Source organism: Berghia stephanieae, unplaced genomic scaffold, assembly GCF_034508935.2.
Source record: "Berghia stephanieae isolate SIO BIC M18660-M18661 unplaced genomic scaffold, UCSD_Bste_1.3 scaffold179, whole genome shotgun sequence".
NCBI lineage: Eukaryota > Metazoa > Mollusca > Gastropoda > Nudibranchia > Aeolidiidae > Berghia > Berghia stephanieae.
Genome location: NW_027622834.1, coordinates 1,103 through 15,744, shown reverse-complemented (window position 1 = coordinate 15,744; position 14,642 = coordinate 1,103). Strand labels below are relative to the sequence as shown.

The 14,642-nt window shown below is 33.1% G+C and overlaps 1 protein-coding gene and 1 long non-coding RNA gene across 2 annotated transcripts; both read right to left on the bottom strand.

Annotated features, from left to right (window-relative positions):
• Positions 1-3,180: 3,180 nt before the first annotated feature.
• LOC144961217 (uncharacterized) lies at positions 3,181-4,407 on the bottom strand. The gene is made up of 2 exons (XR_013643091.1): positions 4,117-4,407; positions 3,181-4,065 (listed from the first exon to the last, which is right to left on the bottom strand). It is a non-coding gene; the product is annotated as an uncharacterized LOC144961217 (long non-coding RNA).
• Positions 4,408-7,802: 3,395 nt separating this feature from the next.
• On the bottom strand, positions 7,803-12,495 carry LOC144961218 (uncharacterized). The gene is made up of 2 exons (XM_078894491.1): positions 12,278-12,495; positions 7,803-8,465 (listed from the first exon to the last, which is right to left on the bottom strand). The coding sequence occupies exons 1-2, from the start codon at positions 12,462-12,464 to the stop codon at positions 7,897-7,899; spliced, it is 756 nt and encodes a 251-aa protein (XP_078750617.1). The 5' UTR covers positions 12,465-12,495; the 3' UTR covers positions 7,803-7,896.
• Positions 12,496-14,642: the final 2,147 nt, after the last annotated feature.

Below are 14,642 nucleotides of genomic sequence, written 5' to 3'. Positions count from 1 at the left end.
TATCTACTGCTAAAAGAGTTTGTGGTCGAAACGGACCATAAACCACTCACGTACATAAGAAATAACAAAATGAATAATAGTAGAGTACTAAGGTGGAGTCTATTTTTGCAAAATTACACTTTCAGTATCTCTCACATACCAGGCTGTGAAAATATTCACGCCGACCTACTTTCTCGATTAGTGTAATGACGTGAGAAGGGTATAACTTAACCTCTCATGCATACTATTAGTTACCTCGAAAATTATGCTAAATCAGAACGCGCAATTTCGATAATTTTATTTGTAAACATGATGACCCAACTTAATGTAACATTGAGTATTGTTTGGATATATATACCATACCCATTCATGATTTGGGAAATCTTCTCTTTATCTATTATTGTTATGAATTTTCACTCATTTATGATTAATAATTGAAATGTCAATATTCCATTTACATTTTCATTCATTTCATATCATCGACTTAAATCATGCTTCATTGCCATCACTATTGTTTATCACAATGTTTTGTAATCACATTGCCATCATATTGTTCATCACAATGATTTGTAATCACAATCTTTCATTGTTATTGTCACCAATTCATATACCTACGTTAATATAAACATTTCCATGTCTAGTTAATAAATAATTTAATTGTAGCACAAATCATAACAATGGATTAATGCTAGAGTATCATGATAGTAAATTTACTTCCGTTTGTAAAATCTATCTTTCCCATAATGGTTAAAGAGTATATTTTAAACGTGGGTGGGGGGTGTCACAGTAAAGGTTGTTCACAATTATCTTATTAAATTTTATTTTATTAAGAACTGAATTCTTCTCACTCCAGTTATATTTCGGTAGGCTTAGATAAACTTTACCTTCTAATATTAGATCGTCTTTCCTTTTATAGCCTTCCCTCGAATTAATTTCTAATTAGTGAATACTTTTCGTTCTACAATCTGTCACGTAGCCACTTATTATAAAAGCTGATAGGTCTAACATTTGACACTCACTTTCTCTCCACAATCTATGCCGGACGGCCAGTCGCTCTATTCCTATATATATACTGGAAGATTTTTATCTTTTGGGACTTTGTAGATATTATATCTACACCATTAAGACGCCGGAGCTTTTAACTTTGATTGTATAATCTTCAAGGATCAAACCCAAGCCCGCTGTCAAAGGACTACACAATAACTTCTTACCAATTGCCTGGAAGTGGAATTTTACGAGTCCAATCCTGTTATCAGAGGAATAGATCATCCAAGCCCATCAACTGCCTGGAAACGTAAACTTATGAACCTGACATATTATCATAAGTTACGTAAAAATTCATATCTCTATTTGTAACTGCCACGATCACTGTTTATCTCTTTTAATTAAATTTCATCATTATTTTATTTCATTGTAAACAAATCGTTAATTGTTTTTCATTTATAGTAACTAGTAAATTCTGGGGCCTCATTCTACATATATCTTTATGCATAGTCGAGTAGCTCTTTACTCACTTGAGACCATGACAATAATAATAATAATAATAATAATAATAATAATAATAATAATAATAATAATAATAATAATAATAATAATAATAATAATAATAATAATAATAATAATAATAATAATAATAATAATAATAATAATAATAATAATAATAATAATAATAATAATAATAATAATAATAATAATAATAATAATGCATTGATGCTATACGTATTTTATTTAATTAAAAAGAAGAGAGGGAGAGATGAAAATAAAAATTGCAGAATTTAAATGAATATTTTAGTGCGTTTTATTTTTCAAAATAAATAAAAATGCGTTTACTTACAATCAAGCGTTTCGGAATAGATCTTCGAATATTATTTTGTACCGTTAATGGCAATGTTTTGTTAATATCAGTAACAAAGATGTGTCGATTTTTATTTCAATTTTTGTATGTTACTGTTGGAATTACATAGACAGTTGGTCCATTATTTAATGTTGTTAGGTTTTATTTTCCGTAAAATGACTCAAGAAGACGATGGCAATAAAAACACGTAAATTATAAGTTTTGATAATTGAAAAATGTCTCATGGTATTTATTGTTATATTACAACAACATTGATTATATTTTTCTCCCGTCAATAGGGATGAATTGGTAGGTTAATATTGTCTCTTTGAGATTCATGGGTTCATGACAAAGAGCAAAGTTTTATATCTGTTTGTATTCTTGATAATAAATGTGTGGTTAACGCAGCCATGTAATCGACAACAGAGCTTATTTAGTTGTGTAATGAGACATGGCGTTATAATAGATTACATAAGACATTTGGATTTTATCACTGGAAATTAAGTTGAAATGATTTATGCGGAATATGAGTCAATCGTTGTTTTGTTTAGTTTTGTTTTGAAACGCGTTTCATCGTGATTTTTAAAAGGAGACATATTCTCATAATAACGGAATAACGGACTTTTGGTTTAATATCGGAGAACAAATAAAATGCCGGAGTATTCATTATTATAAAAGACTGATGTCTTGTAATGGGAGTCAAAATGTTATTACGGAAGAATAACAAAATATTGAAAATGCATTATCATGTCATGTGAGCTGATAATATTTGTGACACAAGTGGTTAACTTGTTAAGAATCAGCGAATTATAAGTAACCCATATGGTAAAATGCTGTAAATGCATAGTGGGTAAATAAGCACAATGATGTAAGACGCGGTAATTAAAGTGCACAAGGTTTAAATTATGAGACGCAGGAATGAGGCGTTCGGAAATATTTTATTTTGCGTTTGATTAAAGCGCATGGTTTAACATTATGAAATGATGCAGAAGGCGGAGAATTTTTATAAATACGATGCGCGTGGTTAAAGCGCACACATTTATCAATGCTATATTAAGAGGCGCGAGATTACATCGCAATGAATTATATGAATATTTTTATAAGCCGAGGGCAAAGGCGCGAAACATTGAATTTTTATTGAGCAGAGTGTATATTGTTACTGCGAATATTTTGATTATCATCTTTTTCTCCTATCAATTTGCTGTTGTAATTGTAATCAATATTTACTGCGTGGTTTGAATTAACATTTATATCATAAAATTTGTAACTGAGTTGAAGAAGAAGTTATGTTCAATTGTCAAATCTTAAGTGTGTAATCATTCAGCAATAAATTGAAATGGTAGGAAGTGCAACGATAACACCAATAATAATGATAAAATAAACAAGATCATATTTAATTAAATTAGGGATTTTCTAAGGGGAATAATTCGAGTTAATCAAAGGTAGAAGTAGTGTTTACACTAAAACATTATACAGTTATCACGAAAGAGGACACTTGAAAACATCAGTCATAACGGGAACGCTGATGGCAACGACAGAGCCAACTCAAACACAACCACAACAGAGGTCGGGAAATGTCCTAATCCCTTTGGTCTATCCACGAATACCTTGAAATGGAGTAAGCATCTCGACAAAACCCTACGCCATTGATACGTCCAGAATCAACACAATATACAGACTACAAACTACACAACAACCTCAATTACATCGTACCTTTCAACTTATACAAACTTGACAGAATTCATAAAATAATATCTGTATCAACACAGATTTCTTCCATGAACCTTTTTATATTTACATTCTTTATTGAACAATTGGATTACTTGTATTTACTTCTACGACAACAATACCCAACGATGTACGATGTCAATAATTACATAAACATTCAAGATACGATTGTTTTTACAAAAATGATGTCCAATTGTGAACAATACTACTTCCTTCATATGCAGTGGTGAGCGTATTCAAATTTAAACTTATGTCAATATACAAGTGTGCAGCACCCATATCTACAACTTATAAACATTGAATATTATAATAAAGCCTGTCTTAGTATCATTGTAAAAGATAAAGGCTATATATGTATATAAGACAATGCAGGAAAAAGGATCGCAAAACGCCACATGAGCGATTTCCTTGGATTCATTATCGTATGATATTCAACAACCTGCGTTCAAATAACGAAAATATTGTTGACCTTATTCGACCCTACTACATACACTACTAGACTACGTTATTGTTACATCCTCTACCTGGTGTGTGGACTCACATCACCACCGGAACTCTGCAGTTACATCATCTACCTGGTGATTGGACTCACGTCACCCACCGGTACTCTACAGATTACATCATCTACCTGGTGTGTACTCACATGCCACCTCATCAAAACTCGATCAACAAACACAGACAATTACAACACACGACCTCTGTCGACTACTACACACGAACTCTTTGTCAACACATGGCTGAGTTCACAACTTTCTTTTGACTTGCTGGATAAGTCAAACTTCTCGCACACAGTTAATCTTGAATTTTTACAATTTCATCTACAATGAGACTCAACGTATACACAAGACAACCACAAATATCTACGAGGAGAATGACCCAATGCCGGAGATGAATGGATTACAGCGACGTCACAAGACCAAGAAACAACCCAACAGGTTAAGCATACGTTTGCTACCTGTAGAGTCTTTTTTCGTCCCAATTCAAAAGACTCGAACAAATACAACACACTAATTGCAAAAGTTGGTCACTTTAGTAACAGCCCACAATCACATACTATGTTAGATTTTACTTATTTAGTTATTTACACTGTACTAAATATGAATAAGTCGGACAGACTAATGACTGATTATTTACAAACACTAAATTGTGATGTGAACAAGCCGGACAGACTATTGTTTGATTATCTATTCAACGCTAAATATTTGAATGTGAAGACATTATTGTGATAATTCTAAGACATTTACAGAGGAAAAAGTTTTTAATTAATTACCAATAAATAAAGTAAATTTATGACACTTGGGCTATTCAGTGACCATAACACACACAACAATGCAACACGTAGACTAGATACAATCACCTCAACTCTTATAGTTGATATATTTTTTTCATTACATGAAAACTCATTCTAAATGGAGACAATGACTTAATTAACAATTACTGACAATTTTTACAGGATGACCATTCTCAAAACGAACGGATTACTGAGAAATGTGACCTCTGATGGATGACCACAAAGAACAATTTGATATCAATGTAGTTGTAAACTACACCGTGATGACTTAAAAAGCTTAAAAAATTGAAACATCAACAATGAACAATGAATGATAATAACTTTACCTTGAATTTTAAAATGATGATAATGCTATTATTATGATTTATTTTTAAATATTTTTTTTATTACTAATTGAAATGTAATCGTATATGGATCTAGATGTCTATAATACATTATTTGTACCACATATTATAAGTAGGAATTAATGTAATAATGTTGCTTAAATGGAATCATACAATATAAGGGAATATACAAGGTACTGGTTTTGATATGTCAGGAAATGAGTAGACATACATGGAAGCTGAGATTATCACCCATGTCGTGTAGAGTTGAATTTGAGATTGAATAATTCAACGTGAGTATATCACAAATGCAAACTGAACCATCCTTTTTCACGCAATAATATTTATGTGTGATGGGAGATGACGAGAATTAAACACTTTTATTGCTATGAAGGTGGAATTTAAGGTGAAAAGATAATTTTTCTTTGAACTTTTAATTAATTGATATCTTACTGTCGATGTTGTAATACCTTAAAAGTATAATTGATAAATATATAAATGTTTTAATCAATTTTGGTGTTGGTAAATTTAAATTTTAATCACTTTTATATGATAGATACCTTACTGTTGATGTTGTAATTTGAGAGAAAAAAAGAATCTATAATCGATATATATCTATTTAGATGTTGTAATCAAATTTGATGTTTGTGAATTTATCAATGTTGTAATACTATAAAACCTATAATTGATATATATGAATGTTGTAATCAACTTTGGTGTTTTTGAATTTAAAGTTTAAAGTTTTTAAATATTTAACTGGTATAAGTATTATCATTTTAAACATTTATTTATTACATTTTAGTTGGACATTACATATATATTTAATCTCTCACTGTAATTTTTTTTGAATTGAAATTGTTTTAAAGTCAATTTAAATTCTAAGAAAGGGGCGTATGTAAGAGAGTTAGCTTATAGCAAGTGGGTTTAATGAGTTCACAGTGCTTGTATATCAGTTAAACTTGGTCAATATATTGAGTAGTCTAGGACAGTTTTACGTTCCAAAGTTAAAGGATTGGTCATTATATTGAGTACTAGAAAATTACTTTCTTTGATCGGTGTTACTTGGTTATTGGGGATAATAGCATCAAATTATAGTTGGAATTTATTATTTGGGCGTACAGATTATTTGGGCGTACTGAACTAACGTTTACCAAAAGTAATATTATATCATAAAAGGCGGGGTTTAACACCAATATGTAGGAATTGACGGTTCAGGTTTGATTATGATTTGGTCTTACTCTTAGGGGTTGGATTATAGACTGACAGGGAACTGTCAAAACTGCAAGGGGGCGTGGAAACAATGGAACTGTGGGTAAAATTTTGATAGGGATAAAAGAGGATGTTTCGAGGAAAACGGTAGGATTCAACTTGACCATGAGCTGCACACTTTAAACCTTTTGTGTTCACCATCATTTATTTGCTTTTACGGACTTAGAAATATTCCACGTATATTGAAAATGGTTACTTAGGCAAATTGACTTTACATGTGGACTGATTTTACGGATTTGGAATTTATGAAACTGATTGAATTATGACCATGCTATTTGATTTGGATTTGGAATTAATCATGATTTGGATTTTGAATTTATCACAAACAAATAAAACTGTAAGAAATGAAACTTGGAATCTGGACTTTTATTTGAATGTCTTGATGTTGTGCATTCAATTATCATCACCGGCCCTTGAACTCTTTCGTCATTATTAACATCTACAACACAACGCAAAGGATAATACTACCATCTATCAAAAACACCACTATACGATCACAAGCCATTACATATGTGTGCAACTACCCCACAGCACAATTAACCATTTAACTGCCCTGCTCTGGAAAACACGTATTTAATTATAAGTTTAGCCAGAAAACACCAGAAGACACTTATGCAAAACTTTGGCCAGAATACTCGTCCTTCATATATAGATCACGAGGCCCCGTCCAGGTTTGAGAGTTTTTGCCAAGATGAGGGACAATTAAGTCGTTCGATGTTTGAAGGACACGTTTTCTGGCCAAAACGTTGTTTAAGTGCCTTTCCAGAGTACGGGAAACTACTTTTTAAAAAGAAATGATCACATGGTATTATTATTAGCAGTTGAATGAAATCAATGTTATTTATCAATAAATTGAGAATATACTATTAATTCTTTTAAATTACCAAAATTCTCAAGCAATACTAAGCTGCTAGAAGCTGTGGACTGTAAAAAGTAATAAAAAAAATTGATAGGACAGTTTCAAAACAAAACAAAATACCAAACACGGAACGTGTCGGGGGCTCATAACCCTTTTTCAGCCAACAAAAAAAAAACAAAAACAAAACAAAAACAAAAAAACAATGAAAACATAAATAGCATTACTAAAAAAATAATACTGATCTTCAATCTGTTTAATGTTTTTTGTTCTTAGCTGAAGAAGGGTTTTGGGTCCGAAACGTTCCATGCTTGGTATTTTGTTCTTTTTTTGAAGCTGTTGTATTAACTTTTGTTTAATATTTTTACAAAAATCTCTAGGGAGGGCGAGCAATAATAGGATAGAGGGCTGGGGCTGAGTGAGAATAATATCTGATTCTCTCTCTCTCTCTCTCTCTCTCTCTCTTCTCTCTCTCTCTTTATATATATATATATATATATATATATATATATATATATATATATATATATATCATTCTTTGAATCTTTCCCATCCTAGTATCGAACTTAATTCACAGCTCCATTACGTTTGATAGCTTTCCCTTTCAATCGTTTCCTCAACACACTAAGCAACCTGTGAAACTACACTCATTACAGTTATTATAAAACCCACCATCCACGACAACCACCTCAATCCAGAATACAAAATCTTTGTCACAATCTACCCCGACCGACGCCTCGCCTGTCCCACTCAAACCGATTGTAAACAACAAGTGACGCGTTTTCTTTTCATTAAACACTCTCTCTCGTTCTTTCATAGCTTCTTCTTTTTCATTTTTTGCAGCATCATCATCGCCACCATCACTTGATTCACAACTATCGCTATCATCAAAGTTATACCAACTAATATTTTTCTCACTAAACATATCATGTTCCTTAGGTATCCCACACAGATACCACTCGGCATTGACAACTTCCTGGTCATGATTATGCTGCATTTTTCCAGTGACATCAAAGCGATAACTTCCTGCAATGGGCGTGCTGAATCGTCCCCTCTGAATAAAGCTTGCGATGGGCTTCTTGTCGTCTGCTTTATTCTTCATTTTGAAATCGCTAAAGACTGCAGGTTTCAGGTTGTTAAACAAGGAGACGGTGAGGTCGGTAGAAATCATTTCAAACTTGAGGTCTGTTGTTATCGGATAGAAATCAACATCGAAATATGTTAAGTATGATAGAACGACAACATTTTAAAATGAACTTTTGCTTTGCGGAATATCAACTAAAATGTGATCAAAGCACTTGTGATTATCGGATAGAAATCAATATTTCAACACGTTAGTACAGTAAATCCTATAAAGCCTATAAAGTACCGCTGAGATATTTCAAGCTTGTGTCCAGATGAGACTTATAGGTGATCTCAGACTAAGTACATTGATGGTATGCTCTTGGAATCTACATCTGATCCCTATTTGTTCCCAGTTCCCCTTTGTCTTACCTTTTCTTGGATGCTTTAATTGTAATTCTAGAACTTTTTACTATACAATTTTCTTCCTTTTTACCGGCGCTGATATAACCTTAATGTGCTGCAAGCGCCGTAAAACCCTTTAAAAAACAAAAACAAAACAAGCTAACTGAAAGAAAACGGGGAATGTGTTGGACTGTACTCGTATCAGTGTGTATCCTAATTGACATATTTTATCAAAACATATAAATTCCTCTGAATGATATCTAATTATGGATTGGAAAAGCGTTTTAAATGGGTCATTTATAACACCAATATCCCTCTCAAATTCTGTCACGTCCAATGATTTCGCACAGAAATTTCAGTATGATAAAAGTCATGACAAGGACGATTTCTTCCAATATAATAATAATAATGCTGAAAACTTATATAGCGCTATAACTCCGAGACACCAGACTCTAAGCGCTTAAATTACAAATTACTTTGGCTGAAGCATACTCATTCACACACACAAGCACACACACACACACACACATACACACACACACATAACACACAAACACAAACCAAACCTATCTTGCTTCTCATACCATCTACTAAAATCGAAACAAATATGTTTTAAGCGAACGTTTAAAAATAGACAAAGATTCTTTTTCACGAATGCTCTGCGGTAAGGCGTTCCAAATAGAGGGTCCGAAATGAGAAAAGGATCTCATTCCAGCATTTTTCCGAATTCGAGGGACAACTAGTTTTGTGGAATCACTGGCCGAACGTAAGGGGCGGGGTTTTGAATATCGTTCAATTAGTTCTGAAAGGTAGGAAGGGGCAGTACCTTCAAGACAACGATACACTAAAACACAAGCTTTGAATTTAATTCTTTTCCCAACAGGCAGCCAATGCAGGTCATGAAGTAGAGGTCCGGCAGAGTCGCACCTACGCTTCATGAATACTAGTCTGGCAGCGCTGTTTTGGACAATCTGAAGACGTTTCAGATTGTATTGCGAAACGCCAAACAACAGAGCATTACAATAATCCAATTTCGATAGTACGAGGGACACAACCAGGTGCTTGGTCACATCCTCAGATATGAACCGTCTAATGGAAGCAATCTTTTTTAGTTGGAAAAAGAGAGATCTAACCAAATTATTAACCTGATGCTCCATCGACAGTCCAGAGTCTAAGAATGTGCCAAGGTTTTTCACTTTGTCAACAATTTGAATAGAGGCATCCCCCAACTTCAAATCTGTTTCACTTTTCCACTTCCTGTTCCCCACATACAGCACCTCCGTCTTATCATCATTCAGTTTCAGTCTGTTCTCATTCATCCATTTCTTAAAACTTTGGATACAATTTTTACTATTGGCTGATACTTCTTGTAAATTTCTCGTATTGGAAACGCAGTACAATTGCGTATCATCAGCGTATTGATGGTAAGACAGACCAAAACTTCTGATGATTTTAGACAGAGGGCCAACGTACAAAACAAAAAGAACGGGTCCAAGTACTGAACCCTGGGGAACCCCACAATCAAGAAAGATTTCCTCCGATCTATATTCATCCACCGTAATAATCTGTTTACGATTCAACAAATATGACCTAAACCAATCAAGCGCTGCACCAGACACGCCATAAGTAATTTTAAGACGTTTGAGAAGAAGATCGTGATCAATAGTATCAAAAGCAGACGATATGTCAAGCAAATTCAGCAAAGAACATGAACCATTGTCTATAACAGAGAGGAGATCATTAACAACCCTAACAAGTGCGGTTTCCGTCGAATGATGTTGCCTATAAGCAGACTGAAATTTTTCTTCAAGACAATTATTTTTAAGATGAGACAGTAATTGTTTCAAAACAAGCTTTTCTAAGATCTTAGAGAGAAAAGGAAGATTAGAGACAGGGCGATAGTTTTTTAAGTTCTCTTTATCGAGATCAGGTTTTTTCAAAGGGGTTTGACATGAGCAACTTTGTAAATGTCTGGTACAGCACCTGACTGCAACGAATTATTAACAATACATGTAAATGGTGTTAAAATTACATCAATGCATTTTTTTTAAATGGCAGTATTTAAGGGGTCTAAATCACAACTTTTAGTTGGAGACGACATAATGCAATCACATAAGTCAGCTTCACTAATCATTGAAAAATGTGTTAACCTTACATTTGCTTATAAAGAGAAGCAATTTCCGCCTAAAAATCCTGTGTCTATCCGAATCTTAATATATCCTCGTATCATCTGCAAATAAATTACGTTTTAGAGAGTACACATAGCAGTCATAATTGTATGTTATAAAAAGCAGTGGACTAAAAACACTAACGTGTGGCACACCACTTAAAACATTCTAAGATCTGACATTTCACAGTTTACAACAACCCGTTGATTCCATTTGATAACAAATATTTAATCCAATTAATGATATTGCCCGTTATTCTGTATTTTTCTGTCTTTTTAAATTACATTTTATAAGGGGCTCGTGTCAAAACCTTTCGTAAGTCAAGATACCATCTATGCTTTTGCCATCATCAAACATTTCAGAAAAAAAATTCATTACATTTAATTATTGGGTTACTTATTCAATTTATGTTGGCAACTACTCAATAGACCTATGTTCATGTAAGAACAGCCCAGTCCCATCATTTATTATAGATTCCAGAGCCTTACATAACATACACGTTAAACTAATTGGTCTATAACTTTCAGCGATGCTATGATTTCCTTGTTTTAAAAAATATGCGTAACATTTTGCCAATTTTAAGTCTTCAGGAATCATTCTTAAAAAAGGCCCATTAGATACAACAGACAGGGGATATGCTATTTTTGCTTAAATTCTCGTTAAAAAAAGGATGAAATTTGTCCGGACCCATAGGTTTTGTTATATTTAATTAAAACAGCTTTTATTTTCGAGAATTACATCTTCTAAAAGCTTTACATCTGACAAGGACCCGTTTTCATGAACGCGGACCAGCGCTTAGTCTCTGACTTTAGTCAAGGACTTGAAAAAATCAGATTTCATGTAAGCTGACTAAGCAAGCCCCATACTAGAATCACGGCACCTTCGGCCAAGTTTTAGTCATTTACTCATGAGGCCGAACTTCAAGTTGAGTCTGAAGTTAGTTACTAAGATACATCATAGCGTCGACAAGACAACAGTTATTTTTAGATTGAGAGTGCTTTGATCCGGAAAGAAAATACATCGGTTACGAATGACAGAGGCCTGTGACTTTTGACACTGGCTCTAAAAAACTATAAGATAAGTGCAGATCTTGGAAAGTACACATATTTTTGAGTAAAATTTAAAAACAAACGGAATCTAATCGGCTGGCGAGTTGCGAGTGAACGGAAACTCGAATTCGAAGGTTTGCGTCAAAGAACACTTTTAGACACTTGCTCCATTTTGGCTTAAGACTAGATAGTCATTTACTAGACAAGTAAATAACTAAATCTTGTCCTCGTTCATGAAAATGGGCCAAGGTATACAAAAGTCTTTTGACCTAAGCGACACTCACTACAGCAAGACATAATGGCTACCACTTACCTCTTCTCTCTTCCGTTGTTAAAAATTTCGTATCGCTGAATATGCCCGTAGGAATAGGTGTGAGGATCGCTTTCCGTTGTTGTTGATGTTGTTGTTGTTGTTGTTGCTGTTGCTGTTGCTGTTGTTGTTGTGGAAGTTGAGTTTGTTGTTGATTATTCTGAAGCACTGCTATTATCTCAGATTTCATGGATTGCAACTATTATGGAAAGAATTGGAAAAAAGGTCTGTACAAATGAATGCAATTATTCTTCTTTTAAAAACTGAACTAAGACTAATATATATATATATATATATATATATATATATATATATATATATATATATATATATATATTATATATATATAAAGGAGTTCTATAGAAAGGAGACTCACTCTTGATTTTCAGCCCCTGCTAATGTGGGCCATTGGTTTGATAAGGATTTCAAACAAAAATACTATTTTTTCTGCCTTGGTACATTGTCTTTGAATGCGCAATAATTGAATCTGTTCTTTTAATTTCGGTACATTAAATTGGTTAATTGGCGACCAAACGTTTTAAAATAATATTTCTTAGGTCTTGAACTATCTGAATATACACCCAAAAAAAGAGTGAACTATCAAAATTTGTACTTGAAAGTGTAAACTATTTTTTATGACGGCCGCTTACAAACCGAGTGATTAAGTTTGGTTTCTGTTCAAAATCGAAAGTAAGAATCTGCAGAGGATGTTTCATGACTGAATATTTATCGCGCCAGAATCTTTGAAAAGTTGTAAGTACCAATAAAAAATTACTATATAATAAATGTTTACAACCTATTTGTATTTGGCGGTAATTTCTGCCGATGATAGACCCATTGTCATGATTGCGATTTCTATCGATTCGCTCGTTGGCTAGTCCTAGATCGTGACCAGACTCGAACATCCGACATCCTGATTTGGATTACTGTACTGTTTCTTTTTCTTATTGTGGAGGCCTGTTGCTTTATATTTGTCTTTTTTCCATGTATGATTTACTGATATTGACTTTATTGTCTTAGTCTAGTGCGTTATTCTTGGGGGATCCCTTCGCTCGTCACGTCAACTTGACCGTAATACTTAGAGACTAACAGAACTACATCTTATAATTAGTCCTTCCTACTGCACTATAGTCTACCCATAGTGTACTAGTGCTAGTACTTCATTAACGATTGTTTTTTTACCTAATGATTGTGGATCTAATGTTACCATATGGAATGGAACTTGTAATCTTAATATATATCATATATATATATATATATATATATATATATATATATATATATATATATATATATATAGTTATAATAATAATAATAATAATAATAATAATAATAATAATAATAATAATAATAGATCTTTATTGTCCATAAATATGGCAATTTGTCATTTAGTTACACTTGTCATAACGTTATATGATAACTATAACATTGAACAGACACCTCTACCCATTCTCTCTCTCTCGCCCTCTCTCTCTTCCTCTCTTTCTTTCACGCGTGCGACATACACAACATTAACATATTCATTTCATTTTCAATTCGTTACATTCTTGGCAATTCAACACCAAATATTATCATCATTATCAATTGGTCACTTCATCTAACATTAAACAAATTAATCAGTCAATCAGTCAACGCATCAATCCTTGGTTTTGCTGTACCATATGAAATATTCAACATTTTTATTGCTGATGGAACGAACGTTGATTTATACTTGTTAGTTCCACATTTAATCTGACAAAAACTTCTCCCAGATGGCAAAAGACCAAATTCATGGTATAAAATATGTTTTTTTTTAATTGTTGGTAATTGAGAATGCTTTCCTTTCTATTGCTTTTCCATGAATTCTTTCTACTTCATCAACAGGATGGTTTATTATTTTTTATGCCTCTTTGTAATTCTAAATCATCATACAACGCTTTATGTAATATTAAGCGAAGGATAGGTAGGTCTTCAATCAACAAATCGCGAAATAAGATGAAATTAGCGGTGCACTTTTGTGTCGGAAGTAAACAAGGCCGCCGCCATTTCGATTTCCTTCAGACAAAAACATTGATACGAACGATTTTTCCGAGGATTTGAAGTTATGACTCAAATGGATCTGATGTTGCTGTGATATGGCTGTCTATCCTATGGGATTAGTACCTTGCTGATATAGTTTTCTTTTCCATGTTTTGCCTCACGTAAAATTTTACATTTTGTGAATCTGATGTTGATGGACTTGATTTGCTAGCAATTTCAAGATGGGCAAAATGTGGTGTTGCGAATTGCAATGGCAATTACAATAAAGCCAACAAATGTGTAATCAGATTGCCTAAAGAGGAACCAGAATAGCAAATATGGTTAAGCAAACTCCTTCCGCGTGATAATT

Bases quoted from the DNA above. Each gene is read 5' to 3' on its own strand.
- LOC144961218 (XM_078894491.1), bottom strand. From the start codon at position 12,464: ATGAAATCTGAGATAATAGCAGTGCTTCAGAATAATCAACAACAAACT. The intron at 8,466-12,277 runs GTAAGTGGTAGC...CGATAACAACAG, and splicing joins AACAACGGAAGAGAGAAGAG to ACCTCAAGTTTGAAATGATT.